At 50.4% G+C, this 25874-nt stretch overlaps 2 protein-coding genes across 2 annotated transcripts; one reads left to right on the top strand and one right to left on the bottom strand.

The window, feature by feature from the left end:
* Positions 1–4864: 4864 nt before the first annotated feature.
* Positions 4865–9974, top strand: LOC108506071 (lipase member K-like). The gene is made up of 9 exons (XM_017832686.1): positions 4865–4888; positions 5020–5137; positions 5829–6027; positions 6305–6414; positions 6603–6739; positions 7188–7325; positions 7428–7499; positions 8743–8811; positions 9741–9974. Exons 1-9 carry the CDS (start codon positions 4880–4882, stop codon positions 9972–9974), a joined length of 1086 nt encoding a protein of 361 aa, XP_017688175.1. The 5' UTR covers positions 4865–4879.
* Positions 9975–16237: 6263 nt separating this feature from the next.
* Positions 16238–20152, bottom strand: LOC108506072 (lipase member M-like). Its single transcript, XM_017832687.1, has 9 exons — positions 20039–20152; positions 19621–19738; positions 18980–19178; positions 18794–18903; positions 18353–18489; positions 18056–18202; positions 17497–17568; positions 17200–17268; positions 16238–16471 (listed from the first exon to the last, which is right to left on the bottom strand). The coding sequence occupies exons 1-9, from the start codon at positions 20135–20137 to the stop codon at positions 16238–16240; spliced, it is 1185 nt and encodes a 394-aa protein (XP_017688176.1). The 5' UTR covers positions 20138–20152.
* Positions 20153–25874: the final 5722 nt, after the last annotated feature.

The following is a 25874-nucleotide window of genomic DNA, read 5'->3' as shown; positions in this document are numbered from 1 at the left end:
CAGCCCTGCACACACACGTGAGCACACACATGTGGGCACACACATACCGCCCTGCATCCACACACAGCCCTGCACACACACGTGAGCACACACATGTGGGCACACACATACCGCCCTGCACACACACACAGCCCTGCGCACACACGTGAGCACACACATGTGGGCACACACATACCGCCCTGCACACACACACAGCCCTGCGCACACAGCCCCACACACACACGTGAGCTTGAACTTCAAGAAAGCTTAGCAAGTCCTGCCCCTGTGGAGGAACAGCCCCTCACCAGCACATGCCAAGGGGCACCTGGCTGCACAGCAGGCCCTGGGGATGCTGGTGGACACCGAGTTGAACACGAGTCAGCAATGTGTCCTTGTGCAAGGAAGGTGAACAGCACCCTGGGCTGCACGAGGAGGATGTTGGCAACAGGTCGAGGGAGGTGACCCTTCCTTCCCCCTCCTCAGCACTGGTGAGGCCAGACCTGCAGTGCTGTGTCTAGTTCTGGGCTTCCCAGTACAAGAGAAAGTCCAACTGGAAAGGCTCCAGCAAAGGACCAGGAGGATGGTTGGGCACCAGAGAGGTGGGACTGCTCAAGCATGAGAAGAGAAGGCTCACAGGGAGGGTCCCATAAATACCCAGGTTCTTCTCAGTGGTGCTCAGGACCAGAGACAAGTGGCAAAATGAAACACCAAAGGTTCCCTCTGAACATCAGGAAACACTTGTTTACTATGAGTGTGACCAAGCACCAGTGCAGGTTGCCCAGGATGGATCTCCATCTTTGGAGATATTCAAAAGCCATCTGGACGTGGTCCTGGGCAAACAGCTTTATGTGGCCCTGTGTGAGCACTGGGGGATGACCAAGATGATATCCAGAGGTCATTCTGACCTCAACCGGCCTGTGATTCTGTGATGAGCCATCTCTACCATCAGACTGACTTCATTCCAGTAGTCCAGGAATTCTCTAGAACTGGATTTGATCTGCCCTACTGAGCAGCTTTTACCATAATCAAAACCTGGCCCTCTGGAGATGCTACCCAGAAGGAATTGCTGGAGGGTGACACCTTCCAGAAAGTGCTGATGGGCCATGTCCAACACCTGGGGGTTTTATGAAACCCTGCATGGCACTGGCCTGTAATTTGCAAGAAGCCATGCTTTGATGTTAGGAAAGTGGGATCCTGAGATGCTGAAATTGGAGTAGACAGTGCTGAGGGCTGGTGACACGTGTGCACCACCTCTGCCTGGGAAAAACAAATTCCCATTCTGAGAGCCTTGAGCGTGGGCAACTGCTGGGAAGTATTTGGATTGCTATCCTTTCCCAGCTGTGTAGGTGAGAGAAGAAATTCCAGACAACTTCTAATAGGATCGTTGTGGTATGGAGGACGCCAGAACCCAGCACTTTGGCAATGGTGTTTAGCAGCAGATTGCTGTGAAGTACCTTCTGTGGAGCTTGTTGTGCCTAAGGGAGACAGGTGTTGGTGATGCTCATCTTCAGTGGGAGCTCCAAGTTGACTTCAAGGCAGATATTGTTTAATGGAAACTTCTTGGAGAAAGGTTGGAGCTGAGTGCCCAACCACCTCCTGAGGGAAGGACCTTTCCCCTATATCCAACCTGTCCATGATGGGTAGTGCTCAAGTTTCCATTGCAATGGAAAAAGCTCTGTGCTCACCAGTGCACACACCATGGGGACTGCTAGCAGAGAAAGCAGGAGTGTTGTAAGAGAAGGCTGCATGAGTTGGGTGAGAACTCTTGGATGTATGACATGTTCCTGCCTTGGGGTTAAACACCTACCTGAAGTATGTGGCGGTGGCAGGCGGCCCTGGATGAGGGCAGGGCATGGTAACGCTCTGTTTAGGAGCTGTGGCATAACAGCCTTACTGGAAAGGACCTGGGAGGGGTGGCAGGCACCAAACTGAGCAGGAGCCAACAATGTGCTCCCTCCTCAAAGATGGAGAACGCCAGCCTGGGCCACTGGGGCAGCCAGGGCTGCCTGGGTCAGTTGTCACCCCTGGGAGGTCAGACCTGGATGCTGCATCCAGTTCTGGAATGCTGGGTGAGAGGGACGTGGAGACAACCCATGGAGGCTGGAAAACTGGCAGTGACCCTACAGCAGGAGGTGGATGGAGCTGAGTTCATTGGTTCTGGCCATGGGGAGGATGAGGGTGGTCTGAGAGCAGCCCGTGACTCCTCAGGGCAAAAGCTGATAGAGCAAAATGCCTCTCTGAAGGGTCAGGGAATATGATAAGGGAAAAAGTTGTTGCACCTTTGGATGTTGGCTCTGGACATGTGGAAGTGAAAATGCTTCTTTCCGTGGAGAGTGGGGAGCAGCTCTGGGACGGTCACCTGTGGGATCTCCATCCTGGGTGATTTCCAAAACTTGGCTACTCAAAGCCAGGGTCGGTCTGATCCAGTCCTGGGAACCGTCTTGTCTCTAGTGGGGCAGCAGAGGGAACCCTCTAGAGATCCTTTCCCACCAACATTTCTTTGATATGGCCATGTAATGAAGTTCAAGGGACTCTCCTTGATCCCATTCAGCCTGTACAGTGGTGACGCTTCAGCAAGAGCTGCACGTGACCTCTGAGAGGACAGAGCATCTCATAAGACCTGTGATAATGTCTCACTCTTCTAGTGCTGTGGGACTCTTTTGAGTGCAGCCTTGGTCTTGCACCTTCAGGGAGGACAGTGCCTCCAGATGAGCGTGACCAGAGTTGCTCTGCCCTTTCCCTGGAGTGCAGACTTCCATTATCTGTTTCCTCCAAAGATGAAAGTCAAAGGTGTCTCACCCAGAAAAGTGTGGCTTCGGTACCCTAAAACCAAGCCCCTCTTAACGTCCAGATCTCTGAATTACGAACCAATGTTCTACTGTGGCTGTGTTTAAAGAGTGGGACCAACTGCCAAATCTAGGTGTGTGCCTTGGATGCATCTCAGGTCCATTCCAGGCTGACAGCCAGGAGACATCTTTCCCTACTGACCTTTCACCGTGATTTTCAAAGCAAAACAATCCAGGAGAGCAGGGCAGAGGACACCCTGCCACGGGTGATGGAGAGGGATGACTCTCCCTGTTGGCAGGGCACATGTAGGACAGGGTGCTTAGGTACTCTTCATATTTTCCTGTAAGGGTGTGAAAAACAAGGATATTGTGGTGGGTTGACCCCAGCCAACATCTAAGCACCCACATAGCTGCTTGTTTGCTCCAGCCCCCACCCCAAAGTGGGACAACTGGAGGGAATTGGAAGAGCAAAAGTGAGAAAACTGGGTCAAGAAAAAGAGTGTTGCTATGGCAAATTGGCTGTGTCCCATCCCTGTGGTATGAGGAAAGGGAACTCCATCCCAGCCTGACCCAGTGGAGATGTTTTTAGTCTGTTGCCTTGGATTTAATCTCCATCACACATTTGACATCTCTGTCTATATAACAAGGGGTTGTAAAGTTCCACAGAAACATCATCATCTCTAAACCATCTAAGATCTGCCACTGGAAATCCATTTTAGACTTTGATCTTCCTTTGCAATAACTTAATTATGTCTCCTGAAATAAATAAATCATCTGCTCACTGAAAGGTGAAACTGGAAACTTTCTTCAGCAATATCAATTAAACCACTTTATCAATGGGCATCACCTCCGAGCATCCACAGTTATTTGACTCTGCCTAAACAGTATTTAACTGGCCTCCACAAACAAATTCTGGGAAACTGCACTTTCTAAACCATGGTGTTGCCTAATGATTTACATGTTCTATATTTCAGTGTGTTTACATTTGGCCTCCTCTGTTAGTGTCACCCCACCCTCCAGACAGTTCAAATAGGGCTGTCTCCAGAGAGATGAGGAGCACTGCACCGTGCACCAGCGAGAGGTGACCATCAGTCCCCTGCTGCTGCCCTGTGCCCCTCTCCATCTCCTCTGCATCGCTTCCCTGCACCGCCCATCCATCCCAGGGGCTCACATCTCCCTGTCTCCTGCTGCAGGAGCTGTGCCACCCCTCAGCTGGGCTGCTTGCCTTCCCTTCTGTAAAGGTGAGTGTGGGAAAAGCACTGCTCGAGCTGGGTCTCGGTGTGGGTGTGAAGGGCACTTGTGACTCCAGCCCAGCGGCCCACGTTTGTCTGAGAGCAGGGGACCCACATCTGATCTGCTGGGCTGGTTCTAGAGGTTGGTCCTAGAGGTTGGTCCAGACCAGTTTTCTCTGCCCAGTGGTCCATCACCTCGTGGTCACTGAGGGAACAACCCTGCCCAGACCTTTCAGCATCTTTTTAAGGACCTATTATCCATAACTGTATATAAAAGTTGCTGTTCCCATTTGCCTTCACCACCTTCTGTGGTAGATTCACTCTCCAGAACACAGAGTACTTTTTTAAGCTGTGTGAAACCCAGTGATGTCTAGATCTCCTGGAAGAAGGTTCTCTCAGTTTTGTGCATAGATTTGCACTTATAAATACTCTTTTCTGAATTAAATGCAATAAATTCTAATTTTTTTCACAATAATCAAGGAGAAGGACAAGTCATTAGAGATTTTCTTGTCACAATTTCATTTCTGTTTAGGGAGGGAATGCAGTGTTAGGGATGTGAGAGACAATGTTTGCACAGCCATCAGTCTGCTGGGGGGAACACCAGAATTTACCATTTAAAGTGGGACCCACAGCACTCTGTCATGGGTTAGTTTTAAAGCCATAATTAAATGCTCAGTGATTTCCAGTTTGCAATACCTTGCCTTGCATCCTGACACTCCTGTGGAAAGCAGGAAAAGTCGCCCCCAGCACTGGCAGTGTGGCTGTGTTGTTCCAGGCAGAGCAAGGATGTGGCTGGCTCTAGCTCTGGTGTCTGTGTTCCACGGGATGGGATCCGGGCAGTGCCTCTTGAATTCTCCATTTCCCAAGAATCCAGAAGCACGGATGAACGTCGTAAGTACAATGGCACTGGGGCAATAGTCCAGGAAACAGCCAGTATAAAACACTGAGAGTTAAATACTGCATTTAGGGATTGCCTCGGAGGAGCCTTGAAAACATCATTATTTGCTTTCTTCTTCTTGCAGAGTGAAATGGTCTCATACTGGGGATACCCCAGTGAGGAGTACGACGTGGTGACAGAGGATGGCTATATCCTTCACCTGGACAGAATTCCTCATGGGAGAGGAAATGCTGGATGCCTAGGTAAAACTGGTACCCTACGGGACACCCACACCTTTTGCTGTTGCCTGGGATACCAGGGCTTGTACAAGAGGGTTTCCAAGGTTCCCTGTGGCTTGGCATCTGTGGCATCACTGTTGAACAGCCAGAATTTGTAGGGTAGACTGATCCCTTGCAGCCATGTTTTCTCACCCTTTGTGGACCCCATGCCCCTGTCAGGCTGCAACCCCAGCAATGAGAAGCATCCCATCCTTCCTGGTTCCTCATGCACACCTTGGGTTTCCCCCGGGAGCCTGGATTCCAGTATGTGGTCCTGCAGCCACATGGGGGGTCAGGATACTGCTCAATACTCCTTGAGGAGCTTCCAGGGGATCCTCTTGTCCTGTGAGGAGTGACAATGGGGGGGCCAGATCCATGAAAAGGTGCATCTTTTCCCATCACATCTCCGGGCTGCTCCGTGTTTGCCCACAGAGCTCCCCGGGCAGCCCAAGTTCTGCCAACACTCCCAGAGGCACAGGGGATAAAGGCAAAGATATGATGCACCCGGCGCATCTGCTACATAACAAACCTGCTTTGTTACTGAAATCCAGGGGAACACTGACACAAACCTCCCCAGACCCTGACTGCCACAATTCAGGAGGATAATGCTTCCTAAACTGCCTCCAAGGATGACAGACAGCACTAAAAAAAAGTCATCCAGACGCCTGTCTTCCAGGTGCAAGACCCGTCGCGTTTCTGCAGCACGGTCTCCTTGTAGAAGGCAGCAGCTGGGTCACCAATCTGGCCAACAACAGCCTGGGCTTCATTCTCGCCGATGCTGGCTACGATGTTTGGATTGGGAATAGCAGAGGGACCACTTGGTCCAAGCAACATCTGCTCCTGTCTCCCAAACGGGACGATTTCTGGGCTTTCAGGTAAACGGGTAGTTTGGGGGCCTCAGGAACAATCAAATTCTTTCATCTTCAAAAGCTGATGATGCCCTATCTCAGGGAGGAGTGAAGCAGGCTGAGCTGAAGCACATCCACTTATTTGAGGTGAAAACCCCTTGTGCTTTCCCAAGGACACACTGAGTAGGATGAAGGAGTTTGTGGGGTCATCCTCCCTCCCTGCTGATTTTGTGATTTGGTGGTGGTGGTTGGGCAGATGTAGATGCTGCAACTCTCAGTAAGGTGTCTACTCTTCCCTCTGCAGCTTTGATGAAATGGCTAAATACGACCTCCCAGCAATGATAAACTTTATTGAACAGAAAACAGGACAGAAACAGTTGTATTACATCGGTCATTCCCAAGGCACCACTGTAGGTGAGTCGGACTTTTGGACCCATCTTGGTGACAGTAGAGAATGTTTACATCATCTCTGGGACCTGAAAAATCTGAATTTAAATTTAATCTGAATTTTAAATCTGAATTTAAAATTTACTGAAATTAAACTGTGTATATGACTGTCTTGAAAAAGTAAACCATTTCTTTCTACTTTCTTCTCCCCCCAGCTTTTATAGCCTTTTCCACCATGCCTCAGCTGGCTCAGAAAATCAAAATGTTCCTTGCTCTAGCACCTGTGACCACAGTTACATTTTCTCCAAGTCCAGTTAGAAAGCTCGCACTCTTTTCTGACCATGGGCTTAAGGTATGTTGGTCCAGACTACGTTGTGAGTGCAGTTTTTAACAGGGATTGTGAAACTACTTACATAGAATATTTCAAATCATTTACAGAGAGAGAAACTCTGTGCTCTATCTGTTTTCATAACAAAGAGAATCACGTATATCAGTCCAGAGACCTTCTGTCCTGAATTTACTCACCAAAATGTTCTGGCAGAATTAGAGCCAAAATGTTGGCAAATAAAACTGATTGTGAATTGAGCCTCACCACTCAACTCCAGAGCATAATGGATGTAAGATGTCATGCACATAAAAAACAGGGAACAGAAGCATTTAACAGGATGCAAGGAAGGCTCCACTTGTGGGCATTCTCATACCTTAATATGGGGGTAAAATGGAAGCTGTGAAGTGGTGGTGCTTTGGGGAAAAAGCACGACCAGATTTTGTATTTCGTGAGTACATTTGGAATTTTGCAGGAGATATTTGGCAGCAAAGACTTCCTCCCACACACTGCCTTGAGTGAGCTCTTCCTTTCCAAATTCTGTGCCTGCTCAAAGACCTGCCTGAGCTTCTTGTCTATGGCGTTCGGATTTAACTGGAAGAACACAAACATGGTATGTAGGAATAGATCTGCAGAGGGACCTCAGTGTCCTCCTGAAGGACAAAGCCTTGGAGCCGGGTGGGACCTGCTGTGAAATGTGCTGGTGTCCTTTCAGAGCCGGGTCGATGTGTACGCCGGTCACGTCCCAGCGGGGACTTCAGTCCAAAATATAATCCACTGGTTGCAGGTAAACCTTCCCAGCTGCTTTCCTGTGCAAAGCAGAGTATTTTGTGGGCAGTCTGTTGTGTTGGTTGCTGCAAGACATATCTTGGTTGTATCTTTGTTGTACCTTCTGCTTTCGCCCCTCCAAAAATGCTTGGCAGCTTCTCATAGAAGTAGCAAAGTAGAGTGGCCCCAAAGGAGTGGATCCGCAAAGAGAAACACTTGCAGGTGAGGACCCTGCATCCAAAGCAGGCACATGGCGGGCTCTTATTTCAGAGCAGCTCCAGCCTTGCCCTGCAGCCTGAGGGCCATTAGCAATCACACTGGGGCAGAGATTCTTCTGGACAGCACCCAATTAAACTTATTACCAATTAAGTTGATTATTCTTCTTCTTCCCGCTGTGGGCGTGAGAACAGCCACCACCAGAGCCCCTGTGACACTGCAGTTGTGCTCTGCTGCCCTCATTCTCTCCTCCCAAGGCTAAAGGTACCCGGATGTTTGCACAGTTCTTTGTGAGTCATGGATTCAGCCTGAGCACCTTCTCCGCAGGCACAGCCTCTTCCCAGTGTGACACTCCTGCCCAGAGACCCCAAAATAACTTTGGGGGCTTTGGAGCAAGAACACACACTCCATTTTCTGAAGTGCTGTTGCTCAGTCTTCATCAATCCACCAAGTTTTCTTTTCTATCTGTAATTTTAAGACTGCCAGATTTCAGCGTATCAGTTGAGCAGTGAGTGACTGAGAGCAAAACAAGGGGCACTAAGTACAAATTACAGCCTGGGGGAATCAGGTTGGAGCTGGGGAATCCTTCTTCTCCTGGAGTGGGGAATTGCCTGGGACAGTGCCCAGGGACATGGGAGGGATCAAGCCACGGCTACCCTGACCTTGTATTGCTGATAGTCCTGTTCCAGTTAGACAGGAGATGTTCAGAGGCTCCTTCCAACCCCACGTCTTTGATCGTGTCACTTCAGGCCAATTCTTCAGCCAACAGCGAATATTTAGAGTCCTAATCCCACTCTATAGAACATTTTTATTTTCTCCCATCCTGCCATTAACCACAAACCATAGAAACATAATCTCTATTCATTTGTCCAAACTAATGACAGTAATTAACTGTACTGGGCCTATGCCAGACCTGTGAGACACACTTGAAAAATCTTATCAATTCAGTGGCAAAAACCAACTTTTGAGTTTTCTCTTTTAAAGTGGCTGGCCCCCCTCAGAACTGTGATATCATTTAGACTGTTGCCTGTCTGCATTTGCTGCAGGGATTTCAGAGTGGGGCACTGAGAGCTTTTGACGGGGGGACCATTTACAACAGTCTTCGCTATAGACAGGTAAGTGCTTCCAATGGTCCTGGTCTTCCCTTTCGCTTACACATCCCACTCCCTCCATTCCCCTGAATTCATGGTCCTCTCCTCACAAATTCAAGTAGTAAGTCAGCAGGATCTCTGCTTGGAACAACAGCAATGTCTGCTCTGAAATCTATTTTGCAAGTACCTTTTAGATGGTGTCAAGCATTCCACTTTCCACTTCCAGTAGGACAAGGGGAAATGGTCTCAAGTTGCACCAGGGGAGGTTCAGGTTGAATATTAGGGAAAATTTCTTCACTGAAAGAGTGGGTAAGCATTGGAACGGAAAAAAAATCCCAACAAACTTCTTTCTTCCCTAAACAAGAAAAAAATCTAATTGTCCCAAAGGTGACATTCTTCTGAACTGGAATAATCACACTGCAGGTAACAAGACATATGGCTGATAAATGCCCTGATGGCAAGTCCTCAGGGTCTTGAGCTAAAACAACCCTCCAGGGCATTTTAATTTCAAGAACTTGCTTCCAAACACTTTCCTGCTGTTATGGAGCCGAGGAAAAGGCTGATGCTTGCGTGAAGCATAACCATAAACCCCAGCAGAGCTGGTTGGGAGGGACCTCTAGAGGTCCCCAGTCCAACCTCCTGCTTGAAGCAGGATGATCCACCAGCATTAGATCAGAGCAGCTGAAATTCTGCCTGCTTATCAAAATTGTCTGTAGGATCAGAACCAGAATTTCTAGCAGGACAGACCTAGTTTATTGATTAATTTAAATTAAATTGTAGTGCATCGGGTGCCACAACTTTGAATGAAATTTCTCCTCTTTCTAAAAGAAAGCCTTCACAGTTTTTGTTTCCCTCCATTCCTGAAGAACAGCAAATCCTCTTGCATAGTGCAGGTTTTGTTGCATTCCAGCAATGTCTCTCCCTTGTGAAACTCTGCTTTTCCACCCCTTCAGGAGGGTCCGCCGCTCTACGACGTGAAGGACATGGAAGTGCCCACGGCCATCTGGAGTGGTGGGGTGGACTGCCTGGCAGATCCCCGGGACACAGCCCTCCTACTCCCCCAGATCAAGAACCTGGTCCACCACAAGCTGATTCCCCAGTGGAACCACCTGGATTTCATACTGGGGCTCGATGCAACCGAGACTTTGTACCTGGAAATGCTTGACATCATGAAGAAGCATCTGTAAAGATGCTGGTTTGGTTTTACCCTTTCTATTTTTGGCTGATGTGTCTTGTAAGTTTAGTGCTGCCTTTAAAGGATTTTGAAATTTCTCTCCATTTGGAGCACCTGAATAAAGCTGATCAAAATGCTTTTAACTGCAGCAGTGACAGGTGGGGAGAGGATCCTTCAGATTATTCCTGACTGATACTGCATTCCCTTCCCTTCCCTTCTGTTCTTTCTTTTTCTTTTTTTTTCTTTCTTTCTTTTTATTTTTTCTTTTTTGTTGTTTTTTTCTTCTCACTCCACCCCCTGCCATGGGCAGGGACACCTCCCACCGGCCCAGGTTGCTCCAAGCCCCGTCCAACCTGGCCTTGGACACTTCCAGGGATCCAGGAGCAGCCACAGCTGCTCTGGGCAACCTGTGCCAGGGCCCCCCCACCCTCACAGGGAACAATTCCTTCCCAATATCCCATCTAAACCTACTCCCTGTCAGTGGGAAGCCATTCCCCCTTGTCCTGTCACTCCAGGCCCTTGTAAATAGTTTCTCCCCATCTTTCTTGTAGGCTCTGTTCAGGTCATCTCCTTAGAGACAAAACAGTGGTTTTGAAATTCAATAAGAATTGTAATTAATCACACTTTCGATGTGGTTGAATGTGGAGAAAGAATCAAGAAATAAATAAACCCTGAAAAGATATTACCAGAAATCCTGAAGGGAAATTACAGAGAGACAGTCCAGGCTGTGATTCTGATGTGGAAATGTGCAAAATCCAAATTAAAAAAGGGGCTTAGGGGATATACAAAGTGCCTTAGGGAATATACAAAGGGCTTATCTGACTTGTTTCGAAAAAAAAGATTGAGTCATTCATTTTTGTGTTGCATGTTTTCTTACTGGAGTTCTTTCACCAACTCCAGTACACACATGTAGGAGCAACAAAATCCTCCCTGGCAGTGGATTTGTGCAGCTCCAACCACATTTGGCACCCCCATGCCCTGCTCACAGAGAAAGTGGTGATCCCAGAGGTGTCAGGAGGTGTTGATGACTTTTTCTTTAGCCTGAAGGAAGGACAGTTATTTTACAGCAACAGGCAAAATCCCGAGGCTTTTTTATCAGGTAAATTTGATAAATATGTTAATGACATGACCACCACATCATGAGTGTCAAGGAGGAAAAGCCCAGTTGTGAGGCGAAGCAACACTTCAAGGAGAAATTAATTCCTCCAGCCCATGCACTGGGGCGCAGTCAGATCTTCAGGCTGTTGTGCTCCCTTTAAAATTCCCTGGAAAACCTGCATCACCTGGAAGCAGCAAAAGATCAACGAGAGGTTTCTGAAAGCAGGAAATCAGTGTGAGGGAGAGCAGCCTTTCCAGAGGTTATTTTTTGTAACAGAATCTGTCGCTGGAATTTGCGTGGCAGAAATGAGTAGCAGGGATTTCCCACCGATGCCGGGTGTCCCTGTGCTGGATATGTCCCTGTGCTGGCCATTCTTCCAGGAGAAACTTCCCAGGGGGACTCCCAGGGAAGCCACAGCAGGTTTGTGTTTGTTCCTCTGCCCCTTTCTCCACAGCTCCTGTCCCAAACCTTTCTTCTTGGGAGAACAAACCCAGCAAGCAAAATGAAAATTTAATGAAAGTTACTTATGAAAAGAAGCTTGCATTCATTACAGTTCCCTGGTATAGCATGAAGGCATGTTGGTTACAGTAAATAATTAATGATTTCATTCTTTTCCCCCCCCATTTTCTCCCTAAATATGTTGCTTCTGCCTCATTCTGAGCAGCTTTCTGTAAAACTGTCCTTTTAGGCAATGCTCTTCACCTAATCTGTTTATTCAGTTTGTTCAAGACAGTCCATTTCTAGTAAATACTTTTTTCTCTGCTAAGAACATGACTTGTAATTTTTATCAGGTGATCAGATTATCAGATTAGGATACTGTTTGCTTTTCTGACTTTAAGAAATTCTGTAAGCATCTTTCTGTAATACAAATTCTTGCTTAAGTTAATCCTGTTTAAACACATCTCTTTTTTTTCCTTTTTTTTTTTTAAATTCCCTTTCCACTTCTGTGGAAACAATTTGCCCAATGCAAGAATAAAAAAAAATAAAATTAATATGCAGCTTCAGTTGGTATTTTGCCATAGGGACAAGAGGACTTTTCCCTGATTGCTTTGTCTCCTTTGCTGTGCCTGAGCATTTTCTTTCCCTTTCAAACCCCTGAAACAAAGCCATGACCCAAATTCTCGCTGAAATGAAAATAAATCAGCTGCCAGCAGTGAGAGATGTTTGCAGATGGGACATGTGGCTGGGCCCAGGAGGTGTATAAATAAACAAGTAAGCAAACTCCAAATCCTCCCGTGGGGTCTCCAGAGGGGATCAGAGATCCTGGGCCCAGCCCCTCAGCCAGGAGTTGGGGATGATACAGCATCTCCTGCCTCTGCTCCCCTGGGATGTGCCTGGCGGGCACCCAGAGAGTGGGAAACACGGTGCAGACCAAAAAGCACAAATCACCACTCTGGGGTCACTTCCCTGTGAGCTGATGGCGTTTTCCATCAGTGCTTTCCCCTGGATGCTGCCCGGCAGTCAGATGGTCCCATCTCACCTAATGGGGCCATGGCTGCACTGACCCAGGGCTGGTGCACAGACCCCAGGACCTCTTCCCACCACTGCTCCTGTGACAGGTGTGGGACACCCCAAAGGCTGTCACCACCCTGTTCCTTCCCAGCTTCCCAGTGTGACCTGCTGTGCCTCGCTGGGAGCACTGGGGAGGAAGGCTGAGGGTGCTCAGTGCCCATCAGCGCTGCTGTGAGGCCAGCACCGCTCCAGGGGAGGAGATCTCGTTTATTCCGTGCTGTTTTGGTGGGAAAGGGTGATTGAGGCTGTGACATGCCCGACTCCATTGCCTGCTGAGCCAGCAGGTTGTCCCCTGGCTGATGGGAGAACACATCCCTAAATAAAAGGCTGTCGATCAGGCTTTTGCCACAGGGCTCGTGGGCTCCTGGAGCAGCAAGTCCCAGCCGGCACCAGTGACAGCCGGACCTGCTGGTCCTTGGCTCCTCAGCTTCTCTAATTCGGTGTGCGAGTTGATTCCTGGTGAAAGATCCTGTTGGGAAGCAATATGAAACGGTGGTTAGGACTCTCTCCCAGTTCTCATAATTTTGTGGATGAAATGAGCGAACCTGACCTTGTCTCACCTGAAAAAGGTACCCGAAGCCTGTTAACTGAAGGTGCAGCTTTAAACACAGGCGTGACCCACCCTCATTAGCCTCAGCATTGTGTTGCAAATCGATGGCAACATCTCCAATCCTGAGAGCCAATTTCTTACTCTTAACACCCTTTTATTAGGCAATCTACTGACAGACTGACTTTGCTGCTTCCTGAAATGACTTCTGCTCCTTTTACTCTTGGGATGCAGGTCAAAGGTGGAAATACCTTTGCAAACCCTGAGCCGGGTGCTCCAAATGAAGCTCGGTGTCTTGCAGTGCAGCTGGTGGTGGCACCACGAGATGCCTTACGACAATCGACGCCCTGAGCTCAGCTCTCCAGCCCCACAAGCTGCTCCACTGACGTCAGATGGGGTTAGAGAGCAATGCTTTATCCTTTAAACATATTTATCCCTCTGTTAAAAGGCGGGGGATGCAGAGGTTGCAAATTAATCTCACTGAGTCCTAATCCAGCCAGACTGTCAGCATTTTTATTTTCTTTGGACTGGAGGTCCAAAACCTTCTGCTCTTCGGATCACTGTGGGTGTCTCTTGCCACGTGCAGAGACTTGCAGGCAGAGTCATGCCCAACTCTGCAAACTGCTTGACCTGCTGGCAAGCACAAGTAGTAAATAGATGGGGCTGTCATAAATAATATGCAATAAACAGAGTAAATAAGTAACATGAAATAAACAGATGAGGATATTAGGGTGGGCATGAACACGCTCACCACACCTGATGAGTGGCTCTGCTGGCTGGGCAGTTATCAGGGAGGAGGGGAGATGCTTTGTGTGTTCCTTGGAAACCTTTCTGATTGTCCATTCTCCAGTCAGGTTTCCACACCAAGATTTTTTTCTCCTGAGTCCTAGAGTTGCTGACAAGATAGAAATAGCTCAGTTCTGGCCACTGGGCCACACCAAGGACACTCTGTTGATCCAGATTATCTTCTTCTTGCTGTCAGCTTCTGGCAATACTCTGCCATTCCCACCCCCAGCAAGGTGAAAGGCACATACACCTGGTGCTGGGCCACTCTGCTCCCACAAGCTGACACATGAATGGCTTTGGCCATTGCAGGATTTATCTCTGAATAGTCCCATCGGGAAGGCAGAATCCAGAAAATGAGATGCTCCTCTACTGCATTTGGTAGGCTCTGGGAAGTCATCCCAGCACTAATTCTGACATTGTGACACTGTTTGAGACTCCCAGGTTCTACCTATTATTTATTAAACATCATGTAGCTGGTTCTGAGGAATCCTTCTCCAGGTTCTCCTGTGTGGATGCTGTGAAGCTCAGTACACACACACACGGGCTGACTTTGTGCAACCAGCCTTGTCAGCTGTCCCCAGAGTGTGAGCCCAAATCATGGCACTGCCAATCCCTGCCCCGTTTAATGCAGCACAAGTGTAGGCAACAAAAAATTATTATACCTTTGGTTGCAAAGAGCCATTAAGGAGTTAATCCCTCCAGGGTAAACAGAGTTGCTGAAATTTACTCCTCTAGTCTTGACTTTTTTTTTTTCATTTCAACACTAAGAAGCTGAACAGGATGAGCAAGAAAAGCTTGGCAAGAAACAATGTGATTGGAGAGGGATAACTGGGTGGATTTGTGAGGTGAGGAAGGGCTCAACCTCTCCCAGCTCTTTGTGTACATTTTGCCACCAGTAAATCACCAGCTTTTGAACTCTACTTGGCTCGGTAAGGACAGTCCCCTCCTAGTCTGACCTTTGCCAACTGTGCCCAGCTCACATGTGGCCTCTTTCCCTTTCATCCCCTGCCTTTGCTCATCCCTTGCATCCCCTGGAGACCCCCAGCTCTCAACACTCATGTGCCACTGCTGTTCCCACTTGGGTGGCTTTGGCTGGAGCTGGAGGATGCTAAAGAGGAAGGGCAGGCATTTGGGGCATGTCTCACCAAAATCATCAGTGCTTTCATGGGTGGGGCTGTCCTGAGCCCTGAGCTCCATGAAATCCTGTTCTCAACCTCTGCCTTTTGCTCACAGTGCTCTTCCCATGCTTAGACTTAGACTTATCTTGGACTTAAATATCTTATCTTATCTTAGACTTAGACAGATTTCACAGGTGAGCACATGTTTCTTGGAGGGAGGGATGAAGGGATGGATAGATAGATAGATAGATAGATAGATAGATAGATAGATAGGTAATTTTTCAAATATACATGCTAAGAACAGAGCTTTATAAGAATAAACACTGTGGGCCATGTTAAATTCAAATTCCTATAAAATACAGGATCACTAGATCATTTAGTTTGGAAAAGTCCTCCAAGATCACCAAGTCCAACCTGGGACTGATCCCCACCTTGACACCCAGCCCAGAGCACTGAGTGCCATGTCCAGCTGTTCCTGGGACACCCAGGGATGAGGACTCCACCACCTCCCTGGGCAGCCTCTGCCAATGCCTGACCACCCTTCCCAGGAAGAAATTCTTCAGAATTCTTCCAGCTGGGTTTTCACCACAGGGCATAGCCCAGAGGCAATGTGGGACACTGCTTTGTGTCTGGCTTATCTCCCAGGAAACACCAAGCCCAACACCAAGGCCAAGATGTTTCCCTTTCTCCACCTCTCAAGCACGTGGTGTGCACAGTGGTGTGCACTGACCTCACTGATTTCCTTCTTCTATGAGGTGTGTTTCTCCCCTGCAGTCAGTGCTCACCTCCTGCAGCCTTTCCAGAGCCACACTCAGGTCCCTTTCCTCCCCTCCTGTGCCTAAACCCACAACACAGAGCACGTGCTCAGTTCCTGGAGTCAAATTTTTTGGTCACAATGCTCCGAGCCAGCAAAAGGTAAAAGAAAACCCAAACGAAACAAAGTGGATCTCCTGCAACCCTCACCCCAGTGAGGCCCAGCAAGGAAAGGGCTGGAGCTTGGCTGTGATGCAAGAGTTTATTGAAATCCTTATAGTCAGAGAGGGAGGGCAGAAACCACATCATTGCATTTAAGGCTTTAAATCAGCGTGGAACAGGGCGATAGGAGACATTGGTAAGGAGGGAAGAGCAGCGTGGCTTCCCTCACAGCAACCCTGTGCCCTCAGGCACGTGGGAGCGGGGTGGCCACTCCACCCCGGGGGCAGCACATGGGACACTCATGAGTGCTGGCCCATGAGGGAGAGCATCTGGCTGTAGAGGCGCTGCGGGGCGTCCAGGCCCCAGTGGTAGTCGAAGTGGTTCCAGTCGGGGAACTCCTCATGCCGGATGACGCTGGTGAGGCGGCGGAGCAGGTGTCGGATCTCCCGGGGGGGATTCACCCAGTCCTCCCCCCCACTCCACAGGGCCACCGGCACCGTCATGTCCTCTATCCTGTACAGGGGTGGGAGTGACTGGGAGGGGAAACGCGCCGGTTATTTGTGGCACAAACAGCACGAATCACAGATCACAGAATGTGCTGAGCTGGAAGGGACCCACAAGGGTCATCCAGTCCAACCCTCAGCCCTGCACAGGACCCTCCCCAAGAGTCACACCCTGTGCCCCAGAGGATCATCCAAACCCTCCTGGAGCTCTGGCAGCCTTGGGGCTGTGCCCACTGCCCTGGGGAGCCTGGGCAGTGCCCAACCAGCCTCTGGGGGAAGAACCTTTGCCTGAGATCCAACCTGACCCTGCCCTGACACAGCTCCAGACATTCCCTGGCTGCTGTCTCTGGTCCCCCTGGAGCAGAGCTCAGTCCCTGCCCCTCCTCTGCCCCTGCCCAGGCAGTTGGAACTGCACTGAGGTCTCCCCTCAGTCTCCTCTTCTCCAGCTGAACACACCAAGTGCCCTCAGTGTCCTCGCACGGCTTCCCCTCAAAGCCCTTCACCCTCGTGTCCCTCCTTTGGACACTCTCCAGTGGCTCAGTCTCTCCCTTCCATTGTGTCCCCCCAGACTGCCCCAGTGTTGCAGGTGAGGCCACCCCAGGTCAGAGCAGAGCAGGACAATCCCCTCCCTGATGCCCCCAGGACAGGGAGGGTTGGCCCTCCTGGCTGCCAGGGCACTGCTGACTCACATCCAACTTGCCATCAACCTCGACCTCAGGTCCCTTTCCCTTCTCCTCCTTCCACAAGTGCCCATTTACCTGGTTGTACTTCTCCTCGTTCTTCAGGAACCCGTAGTCAAACTGCCTGAACTCCCCGGTTTTGGCAGTCTGGAGGGCAGAGGCAAAGGTTAACCCTGTGCAGGTAATGCCCTGGATCAGCCCCACCTGGGCAGCTGTGGCTTTTGAGACACCTTGGTGCAGCAACTTAAAAATCCCTTTTATGTATTGACTTCGATTCTACCTCCTTACCTGTCTCCAGCAGAATTTGAAAATATGATATTCACAGATTAAAAGAAAAAGCATTGGTTTCAGTCGTTATAAAGTCAGAGTCCCTACCTGTCCCCAGTGGAGAAGAGTTTTTACTGATGTATAGTCTGGAAAATGAGCTAGGTATACATCCAGTCGGCTCTGCAGGAAAAAGAGAGTATTTTCTAAATGAGCTGGGGATGATGAAAATCTGTCTAGGCAAAAAAACCCCAAATATTTCATCTTATAACTTCAATATAAAAGTTATATGCACTTTATTCTTCAGCAGCTTTATTCTGTTAAGAGCTTGGAGTGGCTTTTGAAGGTAAAGCAGTTAAGCGACACTTTAGAATGGAAATAAAACTGATCCAGTAATTTTTTGGTTATTTTCTTCTGTAAACTTGTTGCATGTCAGCAGAAAATGAGGCAGGGGTTACCTTTCCCTTAGAGACATGACCACAAGTGATTCTTTCTTATCAAAGACTCCACCAGGTTTAACACTTCAACACCACTGCAAGAAATCTCCAAACAACTGCTGCCTTTCATACCTTATTTTGGGGTTTTATGCTCATTTTTGTAGCTGATTAACTATCTCCAGGTGTCCAGGACAACTGGAGGTGACTGTGACTGGAGAGCCTGATGCACCCACCATGTTCAAGTTCTTCTTGTTGTACCCGCCGACAAGGAAGATCTCATTTTCACAGACATCATCCACTGGATATTTGCTGCACTTCTCAGCAAAGAAGGCTCTGTCCTTCCTGCTCACCAGGCTCAGCTCTTTGGTCCCAAATTTTATCTGCAAGAGCGCAAGGAAATGTTAGGAGTGATGTTGGGATCTCCAGCGCCCGCCACAGGCACGGCATTGGTGCATAGTGGCAATGCAGGGGGTATGAGTTGCCAGAAGTCCTGGATTTTGGGAGTAATAACAGACAAACACCTCACGTACCTTCAGGATCTCATCTGGTAGAAACACTATCTTTAACAAAGAGCCTTTAACGTGCTGCAAGGTGTACCCAGGAGTCAGAGCAAAGAAGAGTTTGATCTTCTCTCCCAGGTGTGGCAGGCTGGAAAACGCTATGAAACCTGGAAAGCAGCAAGAGATCACAACAGCAACCCCAGCTCGTCCCAGACATCCTGCCTGAGGTGCAGAGTCTGAACAAAATGTGCTCCTGGGTGTAAGCACAGCCCAGGGTAGATGGGCAAGATGTGGTAAACCTCTCCCGTGCAGAAGGACCGAGAAGGCAGGCGGGGAAAGTGGCTGCACAGCGTAGTGCAGCCCTGTTCCCAGCAGTGTCAAGTTTGGGGTGAGCATTGGTGCCCCTTTCCCATGGCATCCCCATGCCCCACTCCCACCCAACATCCACTCCTCCTCCTCCTCCTCACTCACCCAGGGAGCTGCCCTGAGCGTGGCCCACGTAGAACAGTTTCTGCTGCTCGGTTTGCATGATGATGAAGCCCACCATGGCAGGGAGATCGTAGATGGCCATCTCGTGGAAGCTGGGGAGCAAGGGGAGAGGCTGGAGGAGACACCCATCTCCCAGCATCCCAGCCCTGTCCTTGGTGGCCTCCTCACCTGAAATCCCAAAACTTCTCCTGGTGGACAGAAAGGTACAGGTGCCTGCGGGACCAGCTGTTGCCCCGGTTGTTCCCGATCCAGACGTCGTATCCCGCGTCTGCCAGGATGAAGGCCAGGCTGTTGTCGGGAAGATTGTCCACCCAGTCACCACCATCCAAAGAGAACCCATGCACGATCAACACGGGTGTCTTGGGTGCTGGAAAAGGAGGTAGCAGGTAGTTGAGAGAAGAAGATGCCTTTCCCATATGGAAATAAAACACCTCTGTGCATCTTGATGTTATTTTCCACAGGCTGCACGCTAAACGTTTCCTGATCCCATCATTTCCCTGGTTCTGCTGGTGCTTTTTTTGTTGGAAGGGCTTTTGCCATCCCAGGCCCTGAGCTGTCAGGGAACACTGGACCAGGATATGGGGTTTGCTGCAGGGAAGGAGGCGCTGGGGCTCACTGGGTCACGTTGCCCCTTCCTGGATGCTGAGCTCCTGCATCCCAAGGGACAGCTCAGGGCAGCTGGACAAACACTTCTCAGGCCTCTTCTAGCTGCCAAAACCCCGTGTGAAGGCAGGGGCATTCCCACTGGCTCCCCTTGCACACTGCCTCATCTCTGGCAGGGTCACAGCTGCTTCACCCTTGGTGCCCACCTGAGTGCCCAGCACCCGCTCTGCCGTGGGGGATCCTGTTGAGGCTGAGGATGTAGCCGTCCTCTGTTGTCACCTCATACTCCTCGCTGGGATAGCCCTGGAAACGGATCTTCTGGCTCTGCAGGGACAATGGTGCAGGGGGAGAGGGTGAGCCACCATCCCATGCCTGACCTCAGTTTGACCCGCTCCGGCCACCCACCGTCTGAAGGTCCCTCTGCACTAACGGAAGAGCAGGGAGAGACCAAGCTAACGCTGAGGGCATGAAGTGAGTGACACCCATGCAAATATAGGACACTTTTGACGCTCCCAGATCCCCAGATGTCAGGAACAGGGATGGGGTGAGCCCACCTGGTCCCTCAGGAAGGACTTTGGGGAAGCCTGGGTTCCGCAGGGGTGTGTTTGCCCTCCCAGCACTTACAATGTTCATGAACCTCTCGGGGTTGTGGAATTCTTCAGTGATGGGGATGGCACTGCCCAGGCCCTGGGACAGGCACAGGGCCACCAGCAGCAGCCACATCTCCCCTCTCCGCAGCACCTGGGGGACGATGGGGTCGGCATGAGCGGGGGGGGCACTGGTAGCACGAGGGAACTCTGTGCAGCTTCAGCATCCAGCAGCCCCAAGCTGCAACATGGAGCAGGTGTTTCCAACCCCCTGTGCAGTCAGGAACCCATTCCAAGCCTCTTGCTGACCATTCCCATCTAAGTCCAGCTGCAACTGCAGTGTGGGACAAGTAGCCTCCTGCCACCCCCCCACTGGGAAAAGCACAGGGGTGCTTTCAGGGGATGCATTTCAGGGGAAGCATCGTCCTTCAAGCGGGGAGGGGTTGTGTCAGAGATCCATTCTGCCAGAGCCTCCCTGCTCCATCCCTGCCCTGGGTGGTTTACAGCTCGTTGCCATGTGCTCCTGGTGTGCCCTGCCATCCCCAACACACCAGTCCAAGGGGTTCCAGACTTCAGGACAGATCCAGCAAAGTCCATTTCCCTATGATGCTGTTGCAGGAGCTAAAGATAACTCCTTCCCTCCCAGAGGAGTTGTCTGGGAGCATTTTCCCAGCATCCTCACAGCATGGAAAGCTTTTCCTGGGTTTCTCAGCAAAATGGCAACACCTACCCACTGCATGTGGGGCACGGAAAAAAATCTCACTATGACACAGAAAAACAAAGTGCCAACTCAAGTCTTGCTCTGTGTTCAAGTCCACCATCAACATCTCAGTGCCTACATCTCCATGAGGAGAGGATATCCTGGGGTTCCACTGCTGTGATGGTTGAAGGAAGGAAAGGGCAGATTGTTCTGTGACCCTGTAGACAAACCACATCACTGAACCAGACATCCTCTTGCCCTGTCCAGTTGCCCAACACCAGTGTCCACAACTACAGATTAGACCTGTTGGTGCAAATCACCACTTTAAGATGCTTTTAGTCCTGCAGCCCCTCCAGCTGCACATGGAAGGAAGGTGGGAAGGGCAGCAGGCAGGCAGGAGTTACAGCAGCAGAATCTCACCCAGCTTAGTTGCACACAGACACAGGCAAGACATTGCAGGTCAGGCCTGGGGACATCAGAGACTGGCCAAATTACTCAAATAGCCACTCCAGTAAGCAAGTGGATTACTAGGGACCAAGAAGCCAAGCCTCCACAGGAATTAGGAGAGGCCAGATATAACAACATGCTTCTCAGGGCTGTTTTCTTGTTGCAAAACCCACACAGAGTTTCATACCTGTTGTGTTTTCTTGTTGAGCTTGTCACTTGGGAAAGAGCTTCTTTCCCTTGGGTCTGCAACTTGCCTGGATAAAACCAGGGCTGGCCTGAGCAGCACTGGAGGTGGTCCTGCTCTGAGTAGGAAGTTGGACCAGAAGTCTGCAGAAGTCCCCTTAAAAAAGCCATGGCTGGGCTGGAGCCAGCTGGAGTAGCCTTTCCCTGTCCCCTGTCCAGAAAGGGGTCCAATCCTTGCCAAGTTCTGCCCCTACAGTCCATCTCCCTTCCATCTGCAGCCAGCTCTGCACTCCACCACATGCAAGAGGACCATCCACTGCTCCATGACCAGCAACAGCCCACAGGCCTGTGGTTTCTGTGGCTCGTGCACATTTTGTGATGAGAATTTCCTGCTCCAAACGCCCTCTCAGCCAACTCCTGAGCTGTGGCACTAAGATTTCCCACATGTCTTGGAGGTCACCACCACCATGCTGGAGGCTCTGCTGCCCACCCCAGTGTCACCCAGATGTTGTGGTGGCACACCACGGTGGCCACAAGCTGTGCCACAAACATCACAGATTCCAGAGAGTGGTCACTGAGAGATGAACAGTCAGCAGTTACAGAAGCAACTCCTCCTGGTATCCCAAGGGATTAAAGCCCTTGTGACAAAGAGGGAAGGATTAGTCACTGTGCATTCCTGTGGCACTCAGCAAGCACTAACAGACCCCGGGGCTGGGGGGTGAACACAGGGTAGGAACACATAAAGACAAGCCAAAATGACAGATGGGAGGGAGGCTGCAACACATCCCACCATCCAAACCCACAACCACCAGTGACAAACTGATGCTCTGCTACAGGTCCCTGGGCACAGGCAAGCAGGACAGAGGAGAGCAGAGATGGTCTCTGCTCCTCCTCAGAGCTGCCTTTCCCCATGCATCAGCCCTGAGTGATCCAGCCCAGCCAAAATTAGGGGTGCAGAGGCACCCCATCCCCCTCACACAGCCAATATGGATAAAGACCCAGGAAAATGTCTAACCAACATCCAGGAGGACTCACAGCACCCCCTCAGCTCACTGGGAAGCACCAGAGCTCATGCCTGCAAAAAAAAGTGAGAAGCTCAGATGCAGAGCTGCGAAGCAGACCCTTTAACTGTGATGGTGACCACAATGCTCAAGTTCTCCGTGCATAAATGAGCAGCTGGAGGGATAATAAAGCCTCTTGGCTCGGTTGGGATCCTTTCAGCAGCAGCCCGGGCCAGAAGGAGAGCAGGCACTGCACCTCGACCTACCTGCTGCTCCAGGCCCATCCGTGCCGTCAGCGGGGTTGGTGGCACTGAGCAAACCCATCCTCCTGGCTTATAAAGACACATGGAGGGGTTGGGACTCATCCATCAACATCTGAAAGCCCAGTCCCTCTCCAGTCACACTGCCCAATGCTCCTCCCCTGCCCAGTGATTCACACACAGCATCCCAAATCCCAGGGAACTCAGCAGCAAAGTCCCACATCCTAAAAAGGCAGGTGAGCTGCTGGGCAACATCCCCATCACCAGCAACAGCACAGGTCTTGTGGTGTCCTCCAGCTGGGAGCTGCATTTTTGGCATTCCTCCGCAGAGGAATTCAGCTGCCTGCCTGTCACACAAGGGGACTCCAGGGCTGGACACAGCACACCAGGGCCACACCTCCCTCTTTAACCACTCAGCTCAGCATCCAAGGGACAATTGCTCCTCCTTGAAGCCAAGGTGTGCTTTCCACCCTGCTGATGACCTGTGGTGGTTTGCAAAATAGCTTCAGAGGGAGGGTTGGGAGGGGTTCAGTCATGCGAGCAGTAAAATGATAAAGTAGGGACAGAGCTCAGCACAGGCTGCAGAGCTTTGCTTCTCCCCCTGGTGACAAAGGAGGAAAGCAGACCAAAGACATGAGTGCCCTGGGGGTTTGGGGGTTGGGTGGGTCTTTTTTTTCAGTAACAGACTTTACACTCTGCTCCACTCACACAAACCAGAAAAACCTGAGCTCAAGTTTCTCGCAAAATCAAACTCAACAGCACCCATGCACACACAAAATGTCTCACCAGCTCTGCATCACAAAGAACAACAAACCCCCTTATAATCAGCTGGAAAATACAGGGGATTTATGGAGGGGCTTGTTTCTCCCCCTCCTACTCCTCCACAACTCAGAGAGAAGAAATGCAAAGCCAGCCAGGGCATGGTGGTGATGCTGACTGGCAGCAGCCTCTGCGAGTCTGTGGTCCAGCCTTGGCCCCCATCAGGGACAACCTCACAGGGCCTGAAATTACACCATGACAACTAAAACACCCCTCTCACTCCGACAAAGCAGCACAGACATGGTGTCACTGTCCCCAGCACGGATGGTGACAGGGCTGGACCCGGACAGGCTGCCCTCTCCCATCCTCCCAGCAGAGAGGGCTCCATCCCTGCAGAGCTCCTGCCCTGGGTGGCCATGGCCAGGTGTCATGGTTTGAGATAGCTTCAAAATCCAATCCCCTAGTCTAAGCCCCCTCCCACATCTCAACCTAATGTGAGATGGGTTTTTCCAGACAAAACACACCAGACTCCAAATGGGGAAAGGGAATATATTACAATGACTGTACAAATAAATACTACAATACATTATACACACAATCACAATATCTCAAACCATGACACCTGGCCATGGCCACCCAGGGCAGGAGCTCTGCGGGGATGGANTCTGAGCCTCAGACAGCTGCATTGGCCAAACCTGCTGACTTGGAATGAAGTTCCCCATAAATGTCAGCCATAAATCTGGGAAGATTTATCATGAAGAAGAACAGGCAGATAATAAAACCTGGTATCAAACATTGGTGAAGACACACAGAGACCATGCCCAGGGAGCTTGCCTGACCAAGCGGGAAAGAAGGGGGAGAAGTCGGGACTTACAACATCCATGGAGACCTCGGGGTTTGCATCTGACTTTTCCCCAATGCACATTAAATAAGCAATGGTCAGGAACAGCCACATCCTGGTGCTCTGCAAAACATCATCAACAGCAGGAATGTGAGAGACACTGATGGCACTGGCACAACAGCTGGGGAGTGCACTGGGGAAAAGTTGGGCAATGCCTGATGTCCACTTCACTTCCATCAGCAGATCAACATGGCCACTCCACAGATGAAATCATTTTAAACTTGAAGTCCTCTAATTGCTTCTAAAAATGGCTTATTTTGCTAATCTTGATCAATGGCAGAGTCCAAATTCTACCACATCTTAATCCCACACTGTTCATCAGGCCCTTGTTTTTGGAAATATGCGCATGTACGTGTACAGCTATTTGTGCCCAGGCAAACCTGGTTTTCAAGGAGATTATTAGAGATTATTCATTTAGAACAATGCCTTGGGCAGTTGGAAGGAGTAAACCACCCAATTTTAAGTCACAAGGCTGTGGAGTTTTGTTTTGAAGTTGAAATCAAACAATGTGATTTTGTTGGGCTCTCCTTATGCCTGAATAGCCCCTGGGACACCCCTGACCTGTTTTTGCAAACCTGAGTGAAACACCATCTCAGGAGCCCCCTGTTCTTTCTGGGATGGGTTTGGAAGGATCTGTTTTGACATGTTCCTACCACAAAACACCTTACTATAATTTTATTTCATAGAAACACAGAACCACAGAATTGTTTGGGTTTAAAGAGACCTTAAAGATCATCTCTTTCCACCCCACTGCCACAGGCAGACCCTGCATGGGTCAATTTGTTGGGAGGCAACAAATTGAGGGCAGAAATACTGCCTCAGCTCTTGTGTGACACGCTGAAATAGTTAAATTGTGTGGAGCAATGTCAAATTGCCACTGAATGCCCGTGCCTGTGCTGGGCTGCAGGAGAAGCAGCGATCACGGCTGGATGTCCATGCCACGTATTTTGCACCCACCCCACTGCTCCCCTGGAGAAAGGAAGGAGAGCTGGGAGCGGGTTTCTGTCCCTTCCCGGCTCTAACCCTCATCATTCCCTCTCTTCTGCAGGAGGATCCTGCTTCCCACGCTGCAGGAGGAGGTTTTGCAGCCGGGGAGAAAGTCACCCGCTCCCTCTGCTGTCCCTGGCGCGGATGTGTGGAGGATCCCAACTGCACCACTGCCCTGCTGGAGGGCACCCCGGGACACCCCTTGTCCACCCTCCCGCTCACAGCACGAGGTCGGGGGGCTCTGACTTGGCTCGGCAGAGCCCTGACCCCCACTCTGGGGAAAGGAGGGTTCCCCACCACCCCCCTTCCCTGCACTCCCTGGGGCGCGATTTGGGGCCAAGACCCTTCACTGCCCCGCCTGTCCCTGCCGACATCCCCGTGCTGCAGCAGGACCCTCCTTCCCCGCATCCTTCCCGGGATGCTCCTGAGGAGAACACGGGTCTCTGGGACAGGCGGGCAGAGGTGGGGGCACGGCAGGGACGGCAGCCACGCACTCTTACAGCCCAGCTCGGCCCCGGGGCTCTGCACTCAGGACTTTCAGACTGAGCCTTCAGAAGAAGCAAGGAGAGACAGAAAGCATTTTTGTGGCGTAACGTCAGGAGGAGAGAATGCAAATTCCAGGGAAGAGCCTTGCC

The sequence above is a fragment of the Lepidothrix coronata genome, unplaced genomic scaffold (genome assembly GCF_001604755.1).
Source record: "Lepidothrix coronata isolate B3197 unplaced genomic scaffold, Lepidothrix_coronata-1.0 Scaffold204, whole genome shotgun sequence".
Classification (NCBI taxonomy): domain Eukaryota; kingdom Metazoa; phylum Chordata; class Aves; order Passeriformes; family Pipridae; genus Lepidothrix; species Lepidothrix coronata.
Note: the sequence above shows the minus strand (reverse complement) of the source record. Positions and strands in the feature narration are given on the sequence as shown.